Source organism: Notolabrus celidotus, chromosome 10 (genome assembly GCF_009762535.1).
Source record: "Notolabrus celidotus isolate fNotCel1 chromosome 10, fNotCel1.pri, whole genome shotgun sequence".
Lineage (NCBI taxonomy): Eukaryota > Metazoa > Chordata > Actinopteri > Labriformes > Labridae > Notolabrus > Notolabrus celidotus.
The window spans coordinates 27,988,170-28,015,828 of record NC_048281.1 but is presented as its reverse complement, the minus strand read 5'-3'; the positions used below and the strand labels follow the sequence as shown (position 1 = coordinate 28,015,828).

The following is a 27,659-nucleotide window of genomic DNA, read 5'->3' as shown; positions in this document are numbered from 1 at the left end:
ATGTGATACACAAACAAGTGTATCCACAGCATTTTCAATTCAAAAGTAATGATGTCAGGGAACTCAGAGGCAGATGGCTACCAATCATTGAGTCAGGTTGTCCTCGTGGTTTCTACCTGTTAAGTTTTTCTTTGCTGCTTTGCCAGGTGCTTGTCCAAGGGGATGATTACATTGTGTCTCTTTATATAATATTACAAAAAATACAGTAAAGACCTACTCTTTATGTCAAATATTGAGCTGTTGTTTGATTGATTTTGTGCTATACAAATGAGATTTGATTGACTAAACTCAAATGACAATAATTAGAATATGGATGAAAACTGGAGCGTTATACCTCCAGGGTGTTTACAGTTATATATATAGGACCCTATATCACAGTTAGTTAGTTAATTAGCTGGAAGGCGATTGCTGTTTTGGGTTTTCAGTGGCTTTAAATGTTATTTTTAAACAGGCTCTTCTTCATAAAAGCAAAGCACTTCTAGACCTACATAAGAACGCAAATTAAAAACAACCCCGCTGTGTCATTAGAGAAAAGATGTGGTTGCCTGTCCTCATCCAAACACTTGAGGGAATACACCAACAACTGCTTGTGTTTCCTGTCATAGCAGCTCTAACTTTAAATCATCCATGCATTCTGATAGCAGATGCAGAGCCGCTGATCACTCTGATTTTATTTAGGGATTAGATTTCAGTTGTAAATCCTATTACGCTCCAACCCTGCAAAGTGAGCTGGAGGCACACCCAGCTGGGGCTAGCCCATAATCTGGCTGCTCTGGCTCTCATTATCTCACCAGATTAGATCCAAAGATCATTAGATCATATTACATAGATCAGGCCGCTAGATTAGCTTACATGATCTAGAAAGCCATTTGAGATAAATGCTTTGTTGCTCTGCAGCTGTTTATTCGAGAGCATGTTGACAGGACTCAGCAGTGCGTCATCGGCTCTTTCACTGCTGTCCATATCTGATGAGTTATTGTGGAGATGTCAGAGATGTTGATATAAGAGGATCTGCAAAAGAGGGGAGGGGGGCTGTGAGGACCTACTTTTCCATGACAACAGAAGTTAGAGAGAGGGGTTTTTCCTACGCAGGCTGGAAAAGCCCTTCTCTGATTCTAGAAACATCCTAAGTGGGTCAGGCAGGGCAGGGTTGACAGCAGTCTACTACTGCAGCTGTACCCTTTTGTGTGTGTGTATGTGTGTGCCTTTATACTGTGCACTGTTTGCTTTGCACTGGGCTGAACATGTGTCTTCACACGGGCACAGGAATGACACGACAGAAAATGAGACAGGAAGGGAGCTGCAGGGAGCTCACTTTGGAAAAGAAACAGGGGGAAAAACAGCAATAACAACCTTTCTGTGACAGTTCGATTTATATGCAGAGAGGACTTCTGCTGCACAACAACATGATTTCAGATCTTACAGTTCGGATGCTTGTTGCTTTGCATCTTTTTTTAAGGAAACCCCCCCTGCTGCTGCCAAACCACTATACGCTGTTTCCCCAGAAACAAAGAAATGTCATTTAGAAACATATACAGTGCTGCTCTGTTGTAAAAACTAATACCAGAGCTACTTAGACAGTCCAACCACAGCACAGGCAGGATACTCAATCGATGATAAACAGCACCATTTATTGAGGCAGAGAACATTCAAACACACAGAGAGGCTGAAACAGAGTGAAAGAGACAAAAAAGACAATGAGTAACAGAAGAAGAAAGGGCGAACGAGTCAAAGACCTTCTCCACTAAGGGAATTCCACAGAGACGTTACCAAAGCCATCTTGAATTTTTAAGAGTGCATTCACCATATCAAGCTTGTCTGACAGGACTGAAAATGCTGTGTCACTCTTAAAACACTTCACACACCTTTTTCTCCAACACATCCATCCTGTCGTTCTCTTGTATTACCTTGTCACAGCTTTTAAAAGATAACTCTCTATGTCACTTTCTCTCAGTTTTGATAAAATGCCTCACATTCTCGACATAGCAGAAGACAAACCACAAGAATAAAAATGTCAATGAAAAGTGGTTTGTGAAAGGAAGGAAGCAAACATCTCCCACAGTGTTTTCTGCAATAACAGTTTTTGAAAATGTATCAATGTAACAGTTTCAGTAGAAAAACCTTTATCCAGTGATTTGAACAGACAGATGAAGAGACTACAGAATAGGATGGATGACCCGCATGAACCAATCACGTCACACAACAGAAGAAAACATCATCCAATCTCACATCATGGCATCATCAACATATAATTCAATCAGTAAAGAAAATCATGTTTAGGAAGCTAAGTGAGGCAAATTCAACACATTAAAGGTCTTCAGTAGATCAATCATCAATCAATCAATTGTAGCGCAAATACACAAAACTGTTATCTTAAGACATTTTACAAAAAGAGTAACACTCTCTGTGATATATACAGAGACCCTAAATCAATCCACCATGAGCAGAGCACTCTGCAGAGTGAAGCAAGTGACAGAGTCAGGAATATTTCCTTTAAACAGGCAGAAACCTCGAGCAGAACCAGACTCACTATGAAGAGCCATCTGCTGAGACTGAAGGAAGATTAGAGGGAAATGTAGTAAGGACATGAATAGAAACAAACAAACTGGCACAAACAACACAAACAACTATAGACGAATAAAAACAACAGGGCAAGAACATCAATGACAGAGCCATAACAACAACAACATCAGAGCAACAACAACGACAGAGCAATAAAAACAACAGAGCAATAACATCAACAGCAACATCAACGGAGTAACAGCGACGACAACAACAGAGCAAAAACAACTGCTACATAAAAATAAAACCAATAGTGCAATAACTAAAACAACAACCAAGCAATAACAACAACAACAGAGCAACAACAACAACAACAACAGAGCAACAACAACCATGACAGAGCAATAACAGCAACACCAACATAAATATAAAACCAATAGTGCAATTACTAAAACAACAAAACAACTAAAACAACAACCAAGCAATAACAACAATAACAACAATAACATCAACAACAACAACAACAACTGAGAAATGACTACAACAGCTTAAATAATACATCTTGAAATGTCTCCTTGAGCCTCCTCTAGACCAGATTTAAGAGATTCAAAATCCATCAAAACACACGTTTATTTGAGGAATCATATGGTTTACAAAACTGTAACACAGGACTTCCACCAGATCCGTGTCCGGTCCGTCTCTGATCCTCTGCAGTCCGGCTCTGTGATCTCTCCTCCGTCAACATCCACAGGTTGCATTTTCGGAACATAGCACAGAGCTGGGAGTTGACACATTGACTAGAATAGAAACCTATTAGATCCGGTGCTGTGATGGACCGGGCATGGATCTGGTGGAAACATGGATCACATTAAGAGGAAGCTCATCAGATGTTTTAGTCACGGGGTAATTACAATGGAGACCCCCAAAACTTTAATACAAAGTGCTGTAGCTAAGAAGTACACACTGCTTCTGGTTTGTAGAGTAAAGACAATGCAAGAGTGCCTGAAACCTGCATTCTGTCCTGAGGCCTGCAGGGGGAGACTCCACTGGAACCAGTTAAGGATGCTGTTCTATGCTCTGATGACAGCTAACATTTTTATCACAAGTTTATGGTCTTGGTGTTTAGATTTCTTGAATACAGCGTAAAGCTTTTTTGTGAAAATTATCCCGTTTAGATTAAAACTGAGGATAAAGTAGGAGGGTTAGAGGTGATTCGCATTGCAGCCTGTTAGCCAGGATGAAGAAGTATGCTTTGCACATTGATTGAGACGACTTGTTACAAAAGGAATAATATGGCACCTATAAATGTCATACTTAATGGGGTTCACTAGCATACTAGTGAGGGCAGGGCAGCTACATTCAGTACTCTCCATGCCATATATAATATGCCAAACCACGTAGCCCGCATAACAGGTAAACAACATTTATAAAGACAGAGAGTAAGCATAGAGAGTGAAAATCACTCTGCTCTGCTCACTTATCACATTGAAAGAAATAGAATGAATTACCTCAGAATTATCTCAAACATTTTATCCATTTCACTTGAGTAAGTCTGACCTTCAACATGAGTTGTATTAATGGGATGCCAAACCCATTATGTCCCTCTGATGTATGCAGCAGCATGCATGAATGTCTGATGTGAAATCGTCAGTCATAAATAACACCTTGGTTATTCGAGGACATGATTGAATTCAGGAAACTTTCAATCAAACACTGGATGGTATGTCAACCATTTAATACTGAAACTCATACTATAGTCTTTTTCTTCATCTCTTTTTATCCAGCTTTGTTTTTTTTTTGATGAATCAGCTAAAATTTGACAGATTACATCTCACTATATCTGCTGCGATGAAGTACAAAATCTCAGAACTGGACAGGGAATAATGCGTGTGTGTATGCGCGAGATATTCTGGCTGCCTCGCCCAAGGGATCGCAGCCAGCATCGCATGATTTATAGCATGATGGAGGAGCCAAGTTCACCTCTACACTCACACAAAAATACAAAGAGGGAGTCCTCACACAGCCAGAAAACAGTTACGCAATTTTAATTATTACTGATCACCCTCCATAGATCTGTCTTCAGAATCAATCTCTCACCGCTGCACATTGTTTAAATGCTGCTGATCAAAGTCATTAATCGATCGCAGGTTGGCCAACTTTGGGAGTCTGCACAACAGTATTACCCGCAGGGATTTGTGTAGTCATTAAATATTCATGTGAAGTGGTGGCGTGTGTGAAGCTGTGTTTGTGTGCAGGGTTGTGTTTTGTCTCCCTGCTTTGTGAAACTCTCCCATCTTTACGTAACTAGATTGCAGGGAAGTTTTGAAGCTTTAGTATATGGTATCTGATGAGTAGATGTTCATGTGTTTAAGGATAATGAATTCAGAAGTATAGCCATCGTTATGCTGAGTTTTGCCAATTATAGTGGCTGTGAGATTGAAAAATATTATCTGATAATGAGAGTGGTACAATAATGGCAGTGGTAAAGTCTTTTCTTGCCTACTTTGATGTGGTCTGTGTTACTTGTGAACCGCCTCTTAAAGACACGCCAATTAAGTGTCTGAATTTCAAAACATTTGGTTGATTATAATGATTATAATATCTTTGTCTTTGTGTTACTTTAATATGTATAGTTAGGTGGAAAAAGCAACAAAAATGGTTATAACAACATCATTAATGAGATTGAATGTTAATCTGATGCAGTCTTTAAATTTTGGCTTTTATCTGATTTACTTAACCTCAAAATAATCATTTCTTTGATCACCAACTTTAGCAAAAGTTGGCTTTAGTCAGCTTGTTGAAATATACTGCCTGATAATGAGGTCATTTTTTTATTTCCTAGTTATTTAGTTAGCCTAAATTGTTATTGATTGATTTGAAGTTTGAATGATAATGTTTCATTGCTAGCTCTATTTTGCAAAAGTGGGCAGAGGTCAATTGGTCAAAAAGTGAAAAGGGCTAAAAGTTAGATCACTTTTCATTAGCAAGTTATTTTGCTAGCCTAATGTATTAACTATTGATTTAATTAAACCAAACATTATATTGTGTACCTTTGCTAACTTGAGCTAGCAAAACTTGGCTTGAGTCAGTTTCTGAAAAAATATATATATTTTGCTAGCGAGTAAATAAGCTAGCCTAACTTTTTATCTAATCATTGTTATCATCATTTATCTTAACAAACTTTAACCAGTTGTCTGAGGTCAACTACAAAAAATTAGAAACAGCTTTGTTAGCTAGTTAATTAAATATCCTTATTTTTTATATTAGAATTTTAACCTAAAAGGACAACATTTGTATCATGGCTAGCTTAAATGAGCAGAAATGGCTTTCTTTTCGGAGTAGGTTTCATTTCGCACCTCTCCTGAATTTAAAATATATACATTTTTTTCTACTTTAAAATTGTATTATTATTATTAGATTTATCATTATATTTATTGTAATTATAATAATGATTATAATGATTATTATTATAATTATAATTATTATTATTATTATTATTATTATTATTATTATTATTATTATTATTATCATCATTATCATTTTTATTGCTATTATTATTATTTTTTTATCATTATTATAAGTATTATTATCATTATTATTTTTTTTTAATTTGTATTATTATTATAAGTATTATTATTAGTAGTAGCATTGCTTGTTTAAGTTGCCACACCTTTACTTAACAGAGTCTTACCCTAATCTGGGCAACAATTCAGGTGTTTTCAAGTACTGCCACTATAGCAGCTTTTGAGCATTACACATCTGCAGCTCACCATCTTAGATTTTCACACAGAATGCCTCAAAGGCACTTATCTTTCTGTAAAGTGTATTTAAAGTGCCAAATATTAGACGCTCTAACAGCCTAAGCTCCAACATCAAGTGGAAGGGTAACGTCAGGACAGTAAAGGATGCTAATTATTTCCTGTCCAGATTTTAAAGAATCCATCCATGTGTTACTTTATAAACTTCTACAATTATAAAGTACAGTAAGTTCCAGAGCTACTAAATGCAGGGAAAAGTAAAGATGTATTCTTCACAGGGACATTTTTCTGTCTTAATAGAAGAAGTAGAATAACCAGATAAAAACTGTCACCATCCTGTCAGCCTGCTCAGTTTGTAGTAGATGACTGACAGGTTTTGCTTTAGCCACCTTTTCAATGTTCAACCAAGGAAACAAAGCAGCCCTGCAGAATGCCATTGTAGCTTGGATATATTGCTGGGATACACCAGCAGAGAGGCATTTTCTCCTCTTTTCAGGCAGCAAGTAAAAGGTCTCAGAGCCACCTAATGCCATCCCCCGAGAGAACAGAGCCATTTCAGGAGAGACTGCCTTGAGCTGTACACCAGCAGGGGAAAAAAAAGCTCCTCAGTGCCCTCAGTAAGACCTCTCGAGTCCTCCTCTGTGGCTGTGCTCGCTCTCTCACTTTCTGTCTTTGTCTCTCTGTAACACCCACGCACACACACACACACACACACAAACACACACACAAACACGCACATACATACAGATGCTTGCAAGGATCACGGTTCAAACCCAGGTGAAGTTGATTGTTCGCCTCCCCAGGGCTTTCTTAGAATGATATCGGGTGTGATAGCTGTCTCCACAATGAGAATAATGTTGATGGTGTGTGACCCCAGTGGTCGTCAATGCACACAGGTTCACACACACACGTACACACATTAATGAGGAAATTTCACATGGCAGTATTTTTCCAAAGACATTGCAATGTGCAGCCTCGTTGAAGCTTATTAAAATGTACTCTTTAAAGCTGTCACTTCTTTTACTGGTACACTTTCTTACATGTCTTCACACAGCAACAAAAAAACTAGACAACTTAAGCTGCAGTGTCCCATAAATTGAACCGCAGCAGTGACTTATTTACTGTAGATTTATGAGGCTGCGTCTTCTGTTGGGTCAGCTGAAAGGGGACAGAGCCCAGATGCTTTCACATCCTGCCCACTGAGGACCCAGAGAGGGTGCTGTTGGGTTCATTATTGGAGTCAGGCAACCACAGATTAATTCTGCTGCTTATAATTGGATGGCCTCTCTCTGAGCAGGGCAGAGCTTATGCGCCCGGGAATTTGGCTGCGGTATTTGCTTGTGAAATTACAACAGGAGTCACTTAGTATTAAAATAGTCATGTTCGTGGTGTTATCAAGTCAGAAAACAACAATCTCTCCACAAAAAATGTCTTGTGACATCTTTTCCTTGTGTTGATAATTGCTAACAGCTCTTTCCATCTCTTTCTCTCCTGCAGATCCCCAGCTCAAGGGTATAGTGACCAGGTTATATTGCAGGCAGGGATACTACTTGCAAATGAACCCCGATGGCTCTCTTGATGGGACCAAGGATGACAGCAGTAATTCCTGTGAGTACCTTGACAGTGTCTGTTGGCCTTTTAGATCAAGTATGTGACAGGTGTCTGGGAATATTTGAAGTATTGCTCATAGATGACAGTGTTAAATTCAAATCTGCCATTAGAAGAGAACTTTCAAATCAAGTTACTGGTGCAGGTCAAAGACTGAAAGTTGATACTGGTTTCAAAAGTGAAGCCAATGCAGAAGAGCCTTGAACCAGCTTTCTTTTAATGGCCAGCAGAGGGCAGTTTAGGGGAGTTCAAAAGGAGTATAATTACATTCATCCAGATGGGGATATAAGCCTACCTCTCAGTTAATCAATAACCTCAGTAAACATTGTCTCAAAGACTTGATGATCCGAATCTCTAATTTCAAGTCCTATCCAGTACAGCAGTTTCATGTAAAATAGATGATAAATTAATGTTAACTGAGGACGTGGCTACCTGTGATTATCATGCTGCTACAGCCTGCCAACCAAGTTAGACACATTACAATGCATTTCCACCAAATGGCAACTCTTAGGGTTGGAAATGGAGCCAATGTGGAAGGGCTAGAAGTTACGGTTCTGACTCCAAAAGTCAAAGACACTTCACTAGAACCCGTGATACAATGCCCATTTTTACAGCAGCATTATACCACAGCTAAGAGTTGTATATAGTTAGGCCTAATTAGAGGTGATGATTAGGCTGCAGGTAATTATTTGGCAGACACCTCTTCACCAGTTTCTAGATTAGCCAACAGGCTGTTGCAGTCATCATTTCCAATATGGTGACCACCATGATTGGGCTGCATAACACCTCTTTAGGAACCAATATGAATCATATCAATATGACAACTGCCATGTTTAATACTGTCTATGATATCCGTCCCTTTGTCTTTATATGGTACCCTGGTGTCACTAGATCCACCAGCCAGCTCAGATTCATTTTAGCTGGCAGTTGTGCCTGGATCTGCTGCTTTTCTAAACATTCTCACCAATCTCAGCTGACCAATCATGGTGCTTTACTGTCAACAACCAAGATGGCACTTTCTTGCCACCACAAGAAAGTTTGTAGAATCCACTGTTATAGCTGTTTTAAAGAAATTTGATGATGTATTTTATAGAAAACTAAAGTTTAATTTACCAACTAGCTCCACTTGCCTGCTGCTCTGCCCTACATCACACACTGCGTCGCTCAGATTGATTGTAGGTCTTTCCAATCACTTCCAGAGGCATCTCCACACGCGGCTGTTGCTAATGCCTCCTGGGAAAAGGAAATGAATTGCATGGATCAAGACCCATTTGGCAATACAAGGCTAAATGTATGGATCTTTCTGGTTACAAAAAAAAAGATGGCTATAGCCAAAATGCTACACTCAAGGTTTCAAAATGGAGGTTCACAAACCAATACTTGATGCTGTAACAGCTACATCCACCTCTGAAATACAGTCTGTGGAACTGGTATAAGTTTCTTAAGGACAATTTTTTTTATCGTAGGGAAATGCCTCATTCGCTTCCAGGTCTTAACTTCCCACAGGTAAAGGCACCAGCCACCCTCCTGTCAAGTTTCTTTAACCTTCAGGCCAATACCTTCACTTATTTTTCAGCCTTTGGAGCACAAAAGTCGTCTTACAGCTTTATCCTCCTTTCTTAGAGGGAAAGTGGACCAAGAAACAGTAGGCTTAACAGGAAGAAAAGGGTATTATTAGCTTGTTCTGGCACTGCTCCTCCAGCGCCCCAGGCTAGGTGGTTAATTTGATTCCAGTGCTTGGTGCTAACTCTATCCTGCCACTCTGCATTGTGTCACTTACTCCTGTCAGCATGAGGAGATGTGGCACATGTCGCGTCTGCTCGGCTGACAGGGCTTATTGAAACAGTGGGCAATACATACAAGGTGCACAGATGATGTGTCATATCATTCAATGTCAGTGATTGGATCAAGTGTTGGCACCAAGTGTTAAACATAGAATTTTATGCTTTTTTAAAACTGGCCAAAAGCCGCCAAAATAAGCAATGGTGACTCATTAGTTCCCTCGACCTTCCCCGAGGCTCCAAACCTGCCAATACCAATTACTTACAGGGTCAGCCGAGGCCGTTTTCTGCCTTTAAGTCTCCAATATACACACACTTAATGTCACAGCCAGGCCAGCCCTGCTGTTTCTCACCAGTACAAACAATAGTCATTACCTACCAGGCCCAAGGAGTCTGCTACAACAACAAAAGAGGGGCTATTAAATCTGCCTCGCTCCAGTGGTGGCTTCAATTACAGGGACTCCTCAGGTAGGGCTGGGTGGCCTTGGCTATGCTAGGCTAGTCACGTTTACCAGCCATACTGTAGTTCATCTTCAAAGATAACCAACAGCTAGCTCTTCTATTAGCCATGCTTGGTGAAGCATTAATAATGGACAGCTTGCATTTGGATGATGAATCACATAGGAGATTTATGTTTTTGCGTCTTTCATGTGTTTAATGTTCTAATGGTTGAATGTGTCCGAGGTGATTATGATTGGTAATATTTTGATGTATGTGTTTGTCTGTCTTTTTTAAATGTGTGTTTTTCAGCTTTATTCAACCTTATTCCTGTGGGCCTCAGAGTTGTCGCCATTCAGTCCGTGAAGACAGGGTTATACATCGCCATGAACGGGGAGGGCCATCTGTACACATCAGTAAGCACCAGAATTTATTCTTCTCTTCCATCAAAATTCAGTAAAATGTCTTGAAAATGTTTCATGGGCATGTTAAAACCTGCATAACACACATTCATGATGCGTTATCTCACACTTTTATCCCTAGTTAAGGCATTTTTATGTGTGAACTGTGTCTGTTTCTTGTAGAATACAAAAATTAATATATATATATATATATATATGAAGATAAACACATCAATATTTCCATGCCACACAACACACCATTTCAAATAAGGGTCCCTGAACATGCCTCAGATATTTACCACATTTGCACCAGGATAATTGCATTCCACTGAAGGTTAGGGATCCCATTAAGCAGAAATTCTTGCGTGCAGGTTTCGATTCATCAGGTTAAATTCCCCCCCGAGATTTCATTCCATATGAAAAACCATTTACACTGGGTGACATAATTCAGCAGGAACACTTATTTTGCTTTCCTTGTGTGGGTTCTGCTTTCATGCTGTTACATTACCAAGAATAAATCATTTAGTCCCGGGAACTGCTGTGATGCTGTGACACATATGTTTAGCGTAATGTAAACCTAAAGTAAATGAGATGCAGCGTTATTTTTGACATGATATCTAAGGAATTACCAGCCTTTTTTTTTTTAAAAGCCTACTCTATCGGGCCCCGCTCTACAAAATAAACCTTAGCTTCTGCAGGTTAGACAGCCGAGGAGGTGATAAGACCTCGCCCCAGCACAGATAGAGCTTTCACTCTCACTCCTGCGCTCCATCCTCTCCAGGTTCTTAGACTGATCAGCAGGAGGAACACTGGGAGAAGCACTCCTCTCCCAGACAGCAGTATCCATCAGAATCACTGTCTCTTCTCTCCACTGTCCTCATGTTCCTAATCCTCAGAGCGTGGAGCACGAATTTCCGTCTTATTCTTCATTCATTATGTTGGAGGTTTAGAGGAGCTACCTCTCTTACTGCACAACATGCCCGATATTCTGCTGGAATTTTTTAATACTTTATCACTGCTTGACATAAGCCATGAAATGAAATTCATTTTGGGAGGATTGACCCAGAAGCCTATGGATTTTGTTAAGGGACTGCACAGCAGGGATTATAAATTAATATGTTCTCTGGGTGCACTATGCTGGGTAATACTTAAAGACCTAATTTGTGCCAATTGTTGGTTGCACACCATAGTTCAGTCCTGCAGACTCAAACAGGTTTGCTTGTAGCGGCAGACCTGGATGGTAGATCTTCTGAAGGTTATGTTAGACCCTTAACTTCTTATGAAGTATTCTGTGTGAGGAAGAAGGCGTTTTATATATTCATTAGTTCAATTATTTGTTGTTCAGGACAGCAAAGGCAAAAGACCAATTTTAGACAAGATGAAAATGTATATAACTGCAGACAATGAAAACTAATAACCCTCAAAAAGGGTCACAAAATTAAAGAATATGGTAAAATAACCTTTAGAACTCAAGATAAGATGCAATATTGGATATACAGAACACTTTATTCTATTTTTTCATGAGTTACGCTGACTGTACTTTTCTGTAAGTTTTATTTTTCTGTTATTTTTGCATTTATTGATAGGACAGCTGGAGAGAGACAGGACATGTAGGGAGTAGAGAGTGGGGGAAGACATGCTGCAAATGGCCAAGGCTACAGTCGAACCTGTGACAGCTGCAAAGAGGACTATAGCCTCTGTGCATGGGGCGCTCTTAAACTGATAGGCCAATGGAGTCCCAAGTGTCACCATTTTTTTTGATTGAATTGTATTTGATATTTGGGGGATTTTATGCCTGTAATGAGGTAGGTAGGTTGGAGGTAGATCAGTGGATATCAGTGGAAACTAGGAGGAGAGAAAAAGGTGAATGACGTATGGCAAAGGGCCAAATGTCATTTGGAATTTATTTTGATTGTCTATAAATAGGTCATTCTGTGTAAGTCAGAACTCTCCATCGTCTTCATTCGTCCAGGTATGGTACGCAGTGGTTATTGAACCGAACAATAAAAGGATAAGGTGAAGACAAAACACTTTGATGAATACTTCAAAATAAGAGAAAAGGAACCGACTAGTTTAAAGCTGTTTCCCCTGCAATATGCATTATGTATCCACCCCCCCTCCTGACACACACACACACACACACACACACACACACACACACACACACACACACACACACACACACACACACACACACACACACACACACACACACACACACACACACACACACACACACACACACACACAATGAAACTTTTCTGGTGGATTCAACTCATGATTGCTGCTCTTCATCCACACAGCTTTGCTTGACTTGATGTCTTTTCAATGGTATGAGTCCCAATGCATTCCCCTTGTCACATTTCAAATTAATGAGATGTTTTCTTAGGTCTTGAAGTTGATCACTGATGTTTTATAATCTTTCCAAGCTGATGCATGCTTCTTTAAAAAACTAAGCCTTGTTGCACAGACCTTCTCTCAGTTGATAAAGGCAGTTCATTGGTATATAAGTCTTCCTTTATCACCCCTCCTGCAGCAGGGTTTGTTACTATAAAGAAGTCACCTGTCTCAGAGGTATTATGCTTGGTCCCATATCTGATGATGGACATGTTTCATCCAATAACAAGTACTGTGAAGTGGGCCTTGTTGAGCCTGTTGGGTGCCATATATTCCTCTAGCACCATTTGCCTCGCTCTCCTCTTCAACACAGCTCTCTTTGCTCCATTTGCGGCTCATTTCTGTGCTAATGGAGGTTCTGATCAGACCTCAGCTATCCAGCCACCCACTCAAAGGTCTCCCTTTTTGCTTCTTAGTGTGTGAATTACGGCGGTAATGGCAGCCTTGTGAGATGTTCCTCTGTAAGAAAAGGTACAACTATTCCTCGCATTAGCACTCTGCTGCTTCGCTAAAGCCGAGCTCTGACAGTCGCCCTTTTCTACCCATTAAGAGTATTTGATTACAGAGCAGTCGCATTTTCAGAAAGTACTCCAAAAGGTTGTACTAAAGCAGGACAACATGTTGCTTCAGAGATTGTATATTTCTGAAATCTGTGCAAAACAACCTGTTATTATTGGAGTATTTTTCTCATGGCCTCATTTCTCCAAAGCTAGGTCATTTTTGTTAACAAGGATTCACTCCGTCGGTTTTTCTTTCACTTTATTAAATTAATTACCGAGGCTTTTACTGCGCTGACGTACTTTGAAAATGAATGACACACTTTTTTTTTAAACAGATGAAGTGAATCAAAAAGGAAGGTCCTCACTCTTTCAGGAAAATAGATGGAAAGCCCATTCAAGGCCTCTGGTAGTGCATCATATTCTTTTGTGCGAGGAACCCAAAGGCGCAGCGAGCGGCACGAATGACAGAGATAGCATCAAAGTGACTGTGCAGCCAGGCACAAAGGACACACCACGGAATAAAGGAGAGTTCAATCATCTCACCCCTTTTTAATCTGCGCCTTTTGTATCTGAGCCAATAAACTCCCGGCTAATTTCTCCTGCAGGCCGCTCCCTGGATCAGGCACTTCTTCTGAAATGTAATAAGGGGGGGGGAAAGGAATTCTCTAAGCTTGTTGAAGGCGGTAGCGGAAAAAGGACTTGTGGCAGTCTCCAGATAACTGTAATAGAACTCTTTATGGAAAAACAGACAAATTCAAATGAGATAAAACATAAAACGGCTTAATTATTCTGTAGGGACTCTGATATTAAATCCCTAACAGCTAACACGGAAGTCTTGGATTGTGTACTTGTGTTACACATGATGAAATGATGGTGCCAGAGAATGCAACTCCCCTTAGTGTTGATTTTGTTGCTGGTTCTCTTTCCTGCTCATGCATCCTCCAAAGGTTGGGCATTTAATGGTTGGCTGGTTTTCTTTACAGCTAGTTCCCCCATTCCCTCACATCGCTGGAGTCTCTCACTGCAGGCTTTCTTTATCAGGAGTCTGCACTTGTTACTGCTACCTTTCATGATTGTCCAATTGACTTGCCACATCACTGGAGTGGTCCTTTTTTCAAAATGAAATCCTTGAGAGCAATCTGGAGCAGTGCTGGCGGCTTTTGCTTCACTTGTTAGAGGGCTTCATCGTCAGAAGACTGACGGCGTCTGTTTCCTGTAGTGTTGGATTCAGAATGTATGAAAAGTCCAAGGAGCTGCATGTGACAGCTCCCTCGGCTTGCATCAGTATGAAAATGAATGTGCATGGAGGCTTGTGTGTGCAGGGAGGAATAGAAAAGAGCAGCTTATTCAGGAGTCATTGGTGTGAGACCAACGGAGTCCTTTGAGAAGACCAAAGTCTCAGGGGTTCGGGTATTTGATATTTTCCCACCAACATTTTTTATCGTCTGTAAACGTCAAAGGCCATTTCAAAATCCTGCTCCATATTATTCTGCCTGTTTGGGAAGCAGTCCCCTAGATGCCCCTTGCTCCTACACTTTATATTCAGGTGTCTCGCAAAGAATTGACATTTTATGGGCTGAGAATTCAGTTCGACTGATATTCAAATAACCTTTCAGAGTCAGATCATAAGAGTGGGATATTAAAGCATCTGATATGTGGGGATAATCAGTGTTGAAGTCCTTTTACCTGGTCCCAGACTCTCAGAACTCTGACTAATACACTGATTAAGACTTAATTATTCCGTTTCAAGCTATGGTGTGCACGTGTTCACATGTATGCGCCATGTGCCATGAGATGCCATGAATCTTGCGTTTTGCTTTCAAAGATTTTACAGGAAATGCAAGCAAGAGCAGATCAACTTATCCAATAAGTGAAAGAACCCCGTCCATGATAAGTCAGTGACAGTCTGATTAATAGTGAGCAGGCTGCAGGTATTCTTAAGTTTATTGGACACACTGCTACCAAATCAATGAGTGCGTTCCCCCAATTGAGAGAGTCACAGTGAGCATTTACTCACGAGCCACAGCACAGTCACATCACTGATCATTTAAATCTCCATACCTACTGAGAGGATTGATTGGTCAATTCAATTCAATTCAATTCAAAACCTTTATTCATTCTCGAAAAGACATTGAGGTTTCCCTCATTTACAATGTCCTCAAGATCACAGGTACATTAGAAACTGCAAACGAACACACACAATCATTCACAAAATAATATATTAATTAAAACAGATACAATTTGAGACACATTGGTCTGAGATCAAAGTCTTAAATTCTGCAAAAGAGGGAATGGATGTCAGGTCAAAGACTAATGTTAACAGTCAAAGGTTTTCTACTCATCCAAAAGACCCATTATAGTCAGTCCCGGTTCATACAGTGTGACAACTCAAGACTCCAGTAATGAGGACTCAACCTGGAATATTTTTTTGATGCATCAGACTCCACTTGGACTTGAACACTTAGGTTCTGACTCAATGTTTGCTGACTCAACTACAACACTGGTAGCAAATAAGGGGTAAAAATGCATACATGATATCAAATTTTAGCATCTAATTCAACACCGACCACAATTCGAGGGAAATAAACTTTCATATTATCCAAAGCTTGATCTGTAAGGCAACTGGACTGGTAGAAATTCTTGTTTCACCTCTCCTCCGAAAGGCTTCTTCAGTTCAGTCCAGTTGCCTTACGGATCAAGCTTTGGATTACCATGACCTGGATGACTGAGAACCTTCACAGACAAACTTTCATAGTGTTAGAAAAAAAAGTCTTCTATCATTGTGTTGTCTGAGTCAGACTCAAAGAAAGAAATAGAAGCCTGATAATATGTAAAGTCCTCATTCAAATTACTTTAGTGGCTGAAAAACCAAACACTTGGCTTTCCATTTCCTACTTAGCATTTAGCACGGGGTCCCCATTTATTTTCAAAACTACAATTACATAACTTAAACCAGAAAATGCTTTGCAGATGTTAATTATTTTGTTTTGAATTTATTACAAAGTAAGAAGTCTGTCCATCAAAAAAAAAAAGACCAATTCAAGAGATTGTTGTACCTACAACAAAACCCACATTTATTTGACACCAAACAAATATAATCAATATCAAAACATCAAATATCATCATCTAGCGGCTTAAAATATTGACAGTACTTAATTTTAGAGGAAACTTAGACCAAGGTGGTTAAAAAAGAGATAGTTAGCTTAAGTTATGACCTGTAGCTTACTAGCTAATGACGCCAGCTAGCATGAAAAGTCAACAAGCCTCACAAGCCCCTGAATGTATCTGCCTGGTTAGCATGTCAGGGATTATACTGCTTTCAGCACTCCAGGTTTTACCCACATGATACACAAATCAAAGACAAATAAACATGGTGAGGTGATTCTAGCTGCACTACGATGAGCTTATGGGATCCATATGGAACAAACATTCCTAGTAAGACATCATGTTTGTACACGCATGTGAATGTATGTGTTACTGCAACATACGATATTGGTGCTGAACAGATGGCTCAGTGTTAACATGTTTTGTTGGTGTTGATTGCAAACATGCTATAAATGAAAATGATGTCTTCTCAGTTTCCTGTTTTTCTACAGAGCGATTAACAGAGGAGATTAGGCATCAGGGGCAGCCCAGGTTTAATTAATGCAAATAGAGCACCAGGCTTTCACATGTGAATTACGTACAACTGTAAGGTAAAACCATGTTCTCGTGTTTAAACATGATGTGAAACACATGCAAATACTTGCTCCATCAAATTCAACCAAATGGGAAATCATGGAAACCACCAGAAGAAGAAATCAACTGATACAGTACTCCGAACAGCAGAGAAGGTTGCTGACCGTCATATTTTCACATTCCTACAGATCTGTGCTACCTATAGTAATTACTCAGATGATTTCGCCTCCAGAGGACTGTCAGGCTCAGGGTTGAGGTAGGGGGAGCCTCATTATTTCCAAAGCGTTGCTCTCTCCTGCCTTTAACGTAGAGTCAGAGTCAGCGTCAGAGAGGGGTGGTGGTCATAAGGGCTGGAAGGAGAACAGCTTCATGCATTAATGAACAACAAGGTTGGAGGTAGGCGTCAAAGCTGAACCAGTGAACTGTTGGCCGGGGCCAAGAGGAGCTAAGAATAGACAGAGCAGTCCTTCTGCTGTTCAATATCCTGGATTTTTTTTTTTTACAGCTTTTTAACAGAGACTTCCTTGGCTTGTTAGAAAATCTTAAAAGTTGGAAAACATGTTGGCAGACTATTTGGTTCCTGTCTCCTAACTTCCCCTTTCACTGCAGAGTTTCTATGTACTGGCTGGTTTTCTAAAGCCTGAAGTTACCAGCTTTGGAAAAGGAGAGGGCAAATGTCAAAGTTATAAAAGCTATAAACCAGTCAATCCTCAAATTAAATATGGAGCTCAGCACTCGATCAAGAGTTTAGCAGTACAGTGAGTAGAAATGGAAATATTTAGTGATATCTAGCAGTCCGATTCTAGGTTGAAACACCCTCTTGTTCATCCTTTTGGACATTCCATACGCTATGGTGGCCGCCGAGGACAAGAAGTTGCTGTGATGCATGAAGAGTATGATCCTCCATTTGCCTAGTTGATAGTATGAAAAACTTCCATCACTACAAACTCTTTCACACAACAACAACAAACACTTTCTTCTTCTTTTAGTCTTCCAATTGGTGCATTTCTGGCAGCCCCTCTAAATACAAAAATGCCTATGGCCCTTTTGTTCATTCTGTGCTACTGTAGAAAACATGGTGGTGGCTTCTATCTACTTGTGTATTTATTTAGATATATTTCTTTACTTATATATATTATTTGAAAGTCTTATTAACTGAAAACGCTCACTGGGATGTTTCTGTGAGTACAGACACAAATCCTCTGGTCAGTCTTGCATAAAGATAGTGCAGAAGTAAATTTCCAGGTCCGGAAAATCAACTTGGGCACAGACTTCTTCCAGGGCTGTTGGTACAATAAACTATACTAAAAGCCAAACTGTTCACCATTTGCATTTAAACTTCCAAGAGCTGAGAGGGGAAGTTTTATTACCGAATTAGCCAAGATGACTTTGTGTAGAAAAAGATTTCATTTTCTTAAAAATTCAGGCCCTCTAAAGATGCCATGAAGCTAAAGTTTATTACTGAGACCAAAACCATGTGTAGTACCAGGCTTATATAGTGTATAAATAATGGACATAGTATCCGTGATGTCCCCCATCTGTTCCTGAGAGCTGATTTGAAGCCAATCGTCGGTGGGAGCCTTGTTGGTAATGCTGAACTCAACCAAACTTAGTATGAGGTGAAGAGGCGGAGTTTGAGCCTCCTAGCCAACAGCTACATTGTTCCCGCCTGTCAGTCAAGTCAGTCATGTCCTGAAATGGGCAAAACTCGTAATCTTAATATCTTCTGAACCGCCGCATTAGAAAAAATTCATCCCCGTACAGTGTGTGCCGATACATTAGCTATGTAGAGCCAAGCCGTTTTTTGAACCAGGCTGTAAACATGTTTGTTTATGCTGCAAAGATCGTCTTTTTTGAATTGGTGTGTATGTGGTTTCCGGTGTTTCTGCAGCCAGCCTAACCCGAACACTTCACCATGGGCTTCAAATTTTGAGACCGGAGGTTGCCGCTTGCTTTCAACACAAAGCCTAATGGGGATTCACTCCCTCTCGGACCCAGCCTCAAGTGGCTTCTTGAGGGACTGCAGACTTTGGCACAGTGGCTTCATTTATCACCCCCTTGAGGTTGCCGCTTAGGAGTTACCCACCATAAAACAGGGAGTCCTCCACAGTTCGTTTCTCCTCACCTGTGGGGATTGTGCCTCTCTGAACAATAAATCACAAACACACCGCACAGCTGATTTGTCCTCTATCTCTTTCCAGGTCATCAACTAAAGGTCTATTAATATCACATCTCCCCCCCTGTTCCTCAATCACTCTGTTATTCCCCTGTTTATTTAAGACAATTAAGAGTCGGCAAGTGCTGCTGTTTTCTGAATCATTGGTTTACATGACTCATATTTATGAACATAGCAGCGTAGAGAATGAATGTGTGGAGGAATATGAGGACTAGTATGATGGATCTTGAATGGTCTAGTAACGCTTTAAGACCAGAGCTTCACTACTAACCCGCCAAGTGTGTTTACTTTAAATACAGCAGTAGTAGGGAGGCTTTTAAATTCAAATGAGATGTTTTTCTGTGATGCTCGTTACATCATCTTACCCTTTCATCATGTGTGCATCTCCCAAATAAATTACTGTGAGTCTCCTGTAAAGTTCCCTTCAGTAGTCCCGATGGATGTGTACTGTATAGTTTATGAAGCCCAGAGTTAGTTCAGACAGTGCACTGAAGTTGTGCTTGCATTAGCTGATTGGTGTCAGCTGCTTCTTTCATTCCTCACTATCAGTGCCTCATTTGTTAGCGTCTTGGCTACCGGCGGACGAAAGATCAATCATACTTTATATAAACTTTACAGACAACTTTTCAAAGTGATTTCTTGGCTGATTCCCTCCAATGCCAATTTGTGTGCTGATACATCACCTTCTTGCGCTCGTAGTAGATTTGATTTAATAATCGTGTTTGTTTGTTAAGGGGGATTAGTTTTTTCTGATGCTGATGACAAAGTTTTCACTTACAGAATAAATACTTAAAAAGCCAAAATTAAAATTTTAACTTTTTGACAAAAATGGTCCATTCATAAAATGTATCTATACTTTGTAAATCCCCTCTTTAGGTCAAACAGAGTTAATTTTGGCGGCTATTTTAGATTTAGTCTTAATGCCTGTTAGTTTTAGCCACATTTTAGTCTTTTCAGCCCTTTATAGTTTTAGTCTAGTTTTAGTTGATGAAAACTCAAAACATTTTAGTCTTTGATTTTGGCTGAAACATCTTCACTCTTTAAATAATTCATGTAGTCAATCAGATGTCGGTATCAGGGCTGTACCAAGAGATAAAAATGTCAAAATTTCACTCTTAACACTTTTGCTTGTGTAACATCTTCAGTCAAATAATTCAGCCTGACCCTGCTAAAAAGTCAAAAGAAAACATTCTTGATGTGACTGTGATGGAATTCAGCAACAAACTGGACACTGGACACAGAAGACTCAGGAGACTTGGATGGCTTACGTTGAAATAGTTTATGTAGAACTTGATCAAGGAGAAATAACATAACAGTACACAGGCAGGAGAGTGCAGTGCAATGCCAAGTCAGTTCTGCCAGACAAAACCCTTGGCATGGTATTTATTCCCTCTGAAGACGACACTAAAGTTAGATAACCATGTTTGGACTATAGGAACACAACAAGTAAGAAGAAGACCTGTGCTCTAGTTCTGGAGACAGTAAGTTGGCCATAACACATAGATAAAGACAGGAGCAGGGGGAGAGACCTTGACTACTACCCTGACACTATCTCGCCCGTCACAGACGACATAGGAAACAAGTTATTCTAACTTGACATTTAGACTGAAAGAATAGAATAGTTAAACATTCTTACATACATATATATAAGACTATGAAAATTCCACGACAGTGACCACTGTGACTGTATTTTGATTCTCTTGATTCACATAAAAATGCCATAAAAGAGCTATATTGCACTTTTACGACGGTCCTTGAATGCACCTGCAGTGACAGGCGCACAGGACAGACAGTCAGTTCACGGCACTCTGAAATGCATCTGCATCTTTCAACAAGGAGTTGATCAAAACTTACTAAATGTGTCTGATGTTTCACCAAACTGGAATAAATCAAGCTCTAGATGCAGAGCTGATCGCGGCACAACGGCAAACATCAAATAGTAAACAGACGTCCCCCGGTTGTGTCTTTGTCACTAACGCACACCGGGGGTAAAAATCCTCAATGAAGATGAGACAGATCCATGGAGGTGAGGAAAGCTGGTTCATGAAGCACACCTGCTGCAGGTAGAGACCAAGTTAACACTGAGCCCGTCAAATAATAACTCAGCCTGTCACAGGTATGAATCGCTTTTACCGTCATAATTTTCGTTGACGAAATTAACACTGAGGTCAAATGGATGTCTTCCAGTAATCTAATCCCTGAGAGGCGTCTCTTTACTGAAAGCAAAAACACACTTAAGGTGCCTACTAAGATGTTCTTGGTATTTCTATAATGGCACATGGTTGCTTAGGTACAAGAGGAAACTAGAGATTGATTGTTATCTCCTCTTTATTCTTGGAGCTTGGCTTATCATTGGCTTCTCATTGTTTACAGGGTTTTAAAAATATATCTGCAATGGTTTCCTCCCGTTCAAACCAAATGGACCAAGTAGATGAAACAAGCACTCCCACTTTGTCTTTGTTGAGATCCATTTTGGAAACTGTTTTGGCTCTCTGTTGGGCTGTGCAGGATGGCACCAGGGTTGTACTTGAACACAGCGTTTGAGAGCTGCAGATAAACTCTGTATTTTAGCCTCCCTCTCCTGTGGTCCCTCGGGAAAGCTGGTCCCAGAAAGTCGAGTGTTTTTCAAAGTGATGCCTCCAAATGTAATATTCTTTAAGTACTGCAATGCACTTGCAGCAAATGATGCATGTTGTATTTGCATTTGGAGTTGACAGTAAACAAATAAATACTGTGCAGTCGTGACAGGGTTCTCCTGTCGTTTTTTACGCTGTCAATTTAGTGTGGACGACAACATTTTTGAAAGCTACTGAGCATGGCCTGAATGCTTTGATACGACTGCATCTCTGGACCTCAGTTCGGATTGGTTCTGCACATGTGCAACTCTTGACAAAGATAGGGATTAAGTAAGATGGCTCACTCGCAAGCTACTCGTTCACTGTATGCGGGTCAGGTTGAGGTCACTCAGAGGTTGCCTATGGGCTGGTTTTGGCCCAGGGGCCGCCAGTTGAATAGCCTGGCTTTAATGGGCATGTACTACAAGTGAACTTATCATGCTAGCCAAAAAAATGGGAAAGAGTGACTGTTGGTTGTCACCAGTCCTGATCATAGACTGTAGAAATAATGGACGTAGTATCCTTGACGTCATCCATCTGTTTCTGAAATGCTGTTTTGAGGCCAATCATCGGCGGCAGCCATATTGGAAATGTTGAACTCAACATAACTGCTGTCGAGCAAGGGTGACGTAAAGAGAGGGGCTTTGAGCCTCTAACTCAACAGCTACAGTGTTCCCGCCTGTCAATCAAGTCAGCTGTGCCTCTTGTAATGGAAAACTCGTAATCTCAATATCTTCGAAATTGTCGCGTTATGAAAAAATTCACTCCCCGTACAGTGTGTGCCGATCGTTTTTGTACCAGGCTGTAAACATGTTTATTTCTGCTGTAAAGATTGGCTTTGTTGAATTTGTGTGTATGTGGTTTCCAGTACTTTTGGAAGCCAGCCTCAAGCAGATCCTCGATGAACTGCAGTTTTCAACACTTCTGCATTGGCTTCAATTCTCGCAGGCGGAGGTTGCCCCTTGGTCCTGATGAGTGATGGGCACTTTGTTCTACCAATATGGAATAAAACGGCCAAAGCTTTTAACTTGTATGGGGATCATTATTATTGCAGAGGCCTCACCGAAAACTAAATGGTCCACAAATTGAGCTGGAACCAAAAAACCTATCTTGAAGCAATGGAATAATTCCTCAACAAAGTGACAAGCTGTTCTCATAATCCTTTTAAAAGAGCTGACATATATCTTCTGCATCAGTGAGTCTCATCTGCAAGTCACCTTTAGAGCTGCTCCATTTTAAATCTGTTAGCTTTCCTCCACTGGATTCTTTACTCTGGTTTTAGTGCTTCTGTTTAAGTGATGGCCCTACCTCATTGCTACACACTGTCCTTTTACAGCACCAGCCAGTTACACAGTTGAATGTGCATGCTGGCTGCTCTGAGAGCCTGTGCAAGTCCCCGTGAGCTTACCAGAAATCCATTTTCTGCATCTCCGAAGTTGTTTATCTGTATCTTCATAGACGCATGTTCCAGATGTATTTTCCTCCCCGAGTGGGCTGACTTTCCGCCATGGTGGCCACCAGCCAAGTATCGATCTGTCAGCCAGAGCTTACCCTGAATCTCCCTCATCCATCTGGGATAATCCCAACATCTCCATTAAAATGGAGTAGCCAAAAACACACAAACAGTGTTGGTTAGTCTGTATGGTATGGATGCTGCAGTAACAGCTATAAATTATGTTCTGCTGACAGATAATTGGAATGCAGGAGGAAGGAGAGAATACTAATACTGCATCTGGATGGCGGTGGGTGAGTTAAGAGAGGGAAAGAGAGAAGGCGGGTTTGCAGGGAAAGCCCTGCTGAGGGAAAATACAACCACTGTTGCATGCAGAGAACCTCTGCTTGATGCCCTGTTTGTCTGTCTGCTGCTCTTCTGCTAAAAGCTTTCACCATTTTGAGCAGATTAAAAACACAACATCCAGTAAAACCACTTTTTATGAATCATGCAGTTACCTGTTTTTTTTTAATCATAAGACATGTGATCTCCTATCTGTGGTGACCTTTAAAGAGACAAGTGTTGGTTTATTAGTATCCATCATTCATATCAATATTGAAACCTTGGTCTTTTCTTGTGCGCTGTGCTTTTGTTGCCCTTTATAGCACCGCCAGACGATTTCTGATTGCAAAAACGATGCCTGAATTAGCAGACAGGTACCAGATGTTCCAGAGTTAATCAAATATTTGAATACCACATGTAATAACATATTTGACAATGATTACTAGTTTAAGTCAAGTGCTTTACAGTTTGTATCAGTCCAACAGGAGATTAAAATAACCTCTTTTTGAAGGCCACTTTGGAACATTTCATGAAAACATCCAAAAGGCTGTCATGGATAATAAGTACAATTATGGATAAAAGGTACAATTATAAATCTGAAATGTTCTATTTTACAGATTTTTATGTTCAAAACATCCGTTTCTGTACTCTCCGTCCAATATGTTTGGTACTAAGGCAATAATGTGCAGTCACTCAGCGACAAACAGGGATATTTTTCCTTTGAGTGACACAAACAATTTCTGTCAATAGCTCGGCAAAATGAAAAATCATTGTTTGGATATGAAGTGGATATTGTCCTTAAACCTTACCTACTGTGGAGAAAACAACCACACTTCAGTTTATTAAGTGGTGCCACAGAATGGAGGGCTGCATTCAAGCGGTTTTCTTTGAAAAGAAGTACTTTCAAATATCGCTCTATTCACCTGACACACAATGCAGCCGTTTTCCTGATGCTCCACTCAGGCTGGGGCTTAAATTCTGTGATAATGCTGTGCTGCTGTGTTCCAGGGTCTAAACATACAGTTGTATTCATTTAAGCCCAGGTACTGAAAGCAGTGAGAGGGTTTTATAAGACTTGATCCATTTATTTTAGTTTCTTTCAGCCTCAACATTTACACACACATCAGGCCTAGAAACATAAATGTTGCATTTGCTGTTTGGCTCCTGCATAGATGTGGCAAAATGGCTCCAATGTGCACCTTTGATATTTTCATTCAGAGGTCCCTACAGAGGTTACTTTCACCTCCATTGAAATGATGTAGGCATGTGTGATCTGATGAGATCTGAAAGAAAGGCTCTTGAGGGCGTGGCCTTGGAGAGCCCTCAAATTTGTATGACCCACAACTAAACACAAGGTGGTTTACAAATCTGATATACACAATCCAATCTGGCCATAATTTCTCATGATTGGTGAGAGGCCAGAACACCTCCATATGAAAATATTTCATTCAACTAAAAGCACCCTCTGGTGACAATAGGAAATGATGCGTTTTCACGCTTAGCTGTATGGTTCCTGAGTGGTTTATAACAACATCAAATTCACAGAAAACCCTCACAGCCTGTGTCTTGCCCTGTGGTGAAATGTTTAAGACTTCTTCAGAGGGTGTGTCTTCGGAGAACGGGAGTCTAAGTCATTTTGACGGCACTTTGTCTGATAAAGACATAGAAGTGGCAGCTCATTCTGGGGTTGCGCCATATCCTTACATGCTTTGCACCCCGACGCACATAGAGGTGTGAGGGCCCGTTCAGTGCTGCTTTTAGCATGACATTTCACTTCTGTTTCACCAAGTAACAGCAGAACAATAACTACAACTGATTTTAGGACTGATTTTAAGATTCTTTTATTGACTTTTAAAGCAACATGGACTTGCCCCTCTCTATATCTCTGAGCTTTTATCCCCCTAAAAACTTGGTCGCAGTTTGAGATCCTCTGGCAGGGCTCTGTTAGCTGTTCCCAGGACCCGACTGTCAGTCAGGGCTCCGACACTCTAGAACAGCCTGCCAGAGGAGATCAGACTTGCAGAGTCAGTCCCTTATATTATGTCATTACTCAAGACACATTTTTACAAGAAAGCTTTTATTGTGTGATTTCATTTAATTTTAGCTCTGATTTTAAGGTTCATTTTGCCTGTATTGGAAAGTACTATATAGATGAAGTATTATTATTATTAAAATATTATTACTGAGGGACGTTGAGCCATGTTTGATGACAACATGATTGATAACCTTTTCATTACTGTTAGACAAAAGTTAGGGCTACAATTCAACCTTTTAGCTAACATTATTTAAAGCTGGGGTTGGCAGTCTCGGAAAACTAGCATGAATTTGAATGTAGCATTTCCTCAGGACTCCGTCTAACCCCTCCCCTCCTCCCTCAGAGCTCCTCCAAAACGATGCCCCCCCGCTCACATGCACGAGCGCCGCTGACTTGCGACCATATGATGGTGACTGATTCAAAACCGGTCCTCACCAAAACATTATCATAATGAAAGTTAAAAACACAAATAAATATGGCTGCTGTTAGTACTCACAACTGTCATTCTAGCATTATCCAGTTGTACCGGTGACACGAGATCAGGAGAAAAGTTATAACACATATAAAACTGTAACAGCTCTACTGTTTGTTAAACGTGTTCAGTGTAGATGCTCTTAATTCCTACAGTGTTGACAGTCAGTGAAGGCATCAGAAGAGGTGTAGAGTGTGTGAGCTGGAGAGAGGAGAGACAAGAGGAGAAGTTCTTCATTCATTCAAACTTTGATTGTTGTTTTGTTGGTTGGCGTGATCACGGCCGACAGTGACCGGTTATTAAAACTCAACGTGTTCACGAATGGGCTCGTCATCCCTACAGCGTCCGGACAGACGCTACATTTCTGTAGGACTTACTAAATGTCATTCATTCTTCTGCTTGTCAGAGCCCCCGTGGTGAGAGCTTTTTAGACTCTGATCCGGACTACAGTCCTGAGCAAAGCACCTCATCGGGTCAGAGGGGACAGGCCCGAGGTGGAGCGAGAGGGGCAGTCAATAGAGTCAGGGGAAGCAGAGGCAGGAGACGGAGACTCGGAGTGCACGCCGGGGAAATGTACGCGCAGGAGGCGGGCAGAACGGCAGGACGGGATTTGAATGGTTTAAAATTTTGGGTCCCAAAAAACGGTGATTGGTTGGTGTTTTCCCAGGTTTACTCCGGCTGTGGATAGCAGCTTTTCTTCCTTCTTTTTTAAGAACACATCATGTAATGATTGCCATCAGGACATAAAGATCATTTTAACCAGTATAACAAAAAGTGTATCTAAATCTGATTACCAACCCCAGCTTTAAGTGTCACTTAAACTCACTTTAACTCTTGTATCAAGTAACAACACCAGAACATTTCCCAGCTAAAATGAGTATTATCTAGTAGCCTCAGTGACAAGATGCTAATGTTAGCTGTTGACTGACAGTAATGACTTATCAAATATGTTGATTTAGCTGTAGATCTTGGTTATCATCTCTTGGTGTTGTCTTCTCAGTTGCTAATAAATCTAGAAAAGTAAAAGATGATCATTTTTTACAACTAAGTTAATGAGGTGCTTTTTGACTGCCAGAACTTTCCCCAGGAACTAGGAACATTTTGAGAAACTATGCATATTTCAACAGCAGGAACCAGGGTCTAAATTTTGTTCTGAGGTAATTAATCTCCCCCTGAAACCGACAGTGACGCATACATGGTACGCCCAGAGAAGACGACTGTTACACAGATATGAAACCCAGTTGTGGGAGATGTTTTCTTTTTTAACAGCGGGTGAAATGAAAACACTGCATGTACTCTACCAATCAGAAACTGCCCCCAATATTTTCCTTGACCTTTGGAAAGTACCATCCCCAAAGCAGGGACTTTTCAGGGAGAGATTAAGTATCCCAGAAGTAAATTTAGACCTCAAAACACAAGAGTTCCTCAAAAGGTACCTAGTTCGTGGGGAAAGTTCATGCAGTCGAAAAGCACCTTAAGTTACCCTGAATTTAAACAACAGCATTGTGATTTCCCACCCTGAGC

General features: G+C 40.5%; 1 protein-coding gene and 1 long non-coding RNA gene across 3 annotated transcripts in view; one reads left to right on the top strand and one right to left on the bottom strand.

The window, feature by feature from the left end:
- fgf14 (fibroblast growth factor 14) overlaps positions 1-27,659 on the top strand; it is a 168,854-nt gene that overhangs the window by 102,672 nt on the left and 38,523 nt on the right. For both annotated transcript variants that reach the window (XM_034693855.1, XM_034693856.1), the window contains exons 2-3: positions 7,758-7,868; positions 10,400-10,503. In XM_034693855.1, the coding sequence (XP_034549746.1) occupies positions 7,758-7,868; positions 10,400-10,503 (215 nt within the window). The remainder of the gene's footprint in view (positions 1-7,757; positions 7,869-10,399; positions 10,504-27,659) is intronic.
- Positions 1-27,659, bottom strand: part of LOC117820173 — a 185,378-nt gene that overhangs the window by 125,153 nt on the left and 32,566 nt on the right. The window lies entirely within an intron of this gene.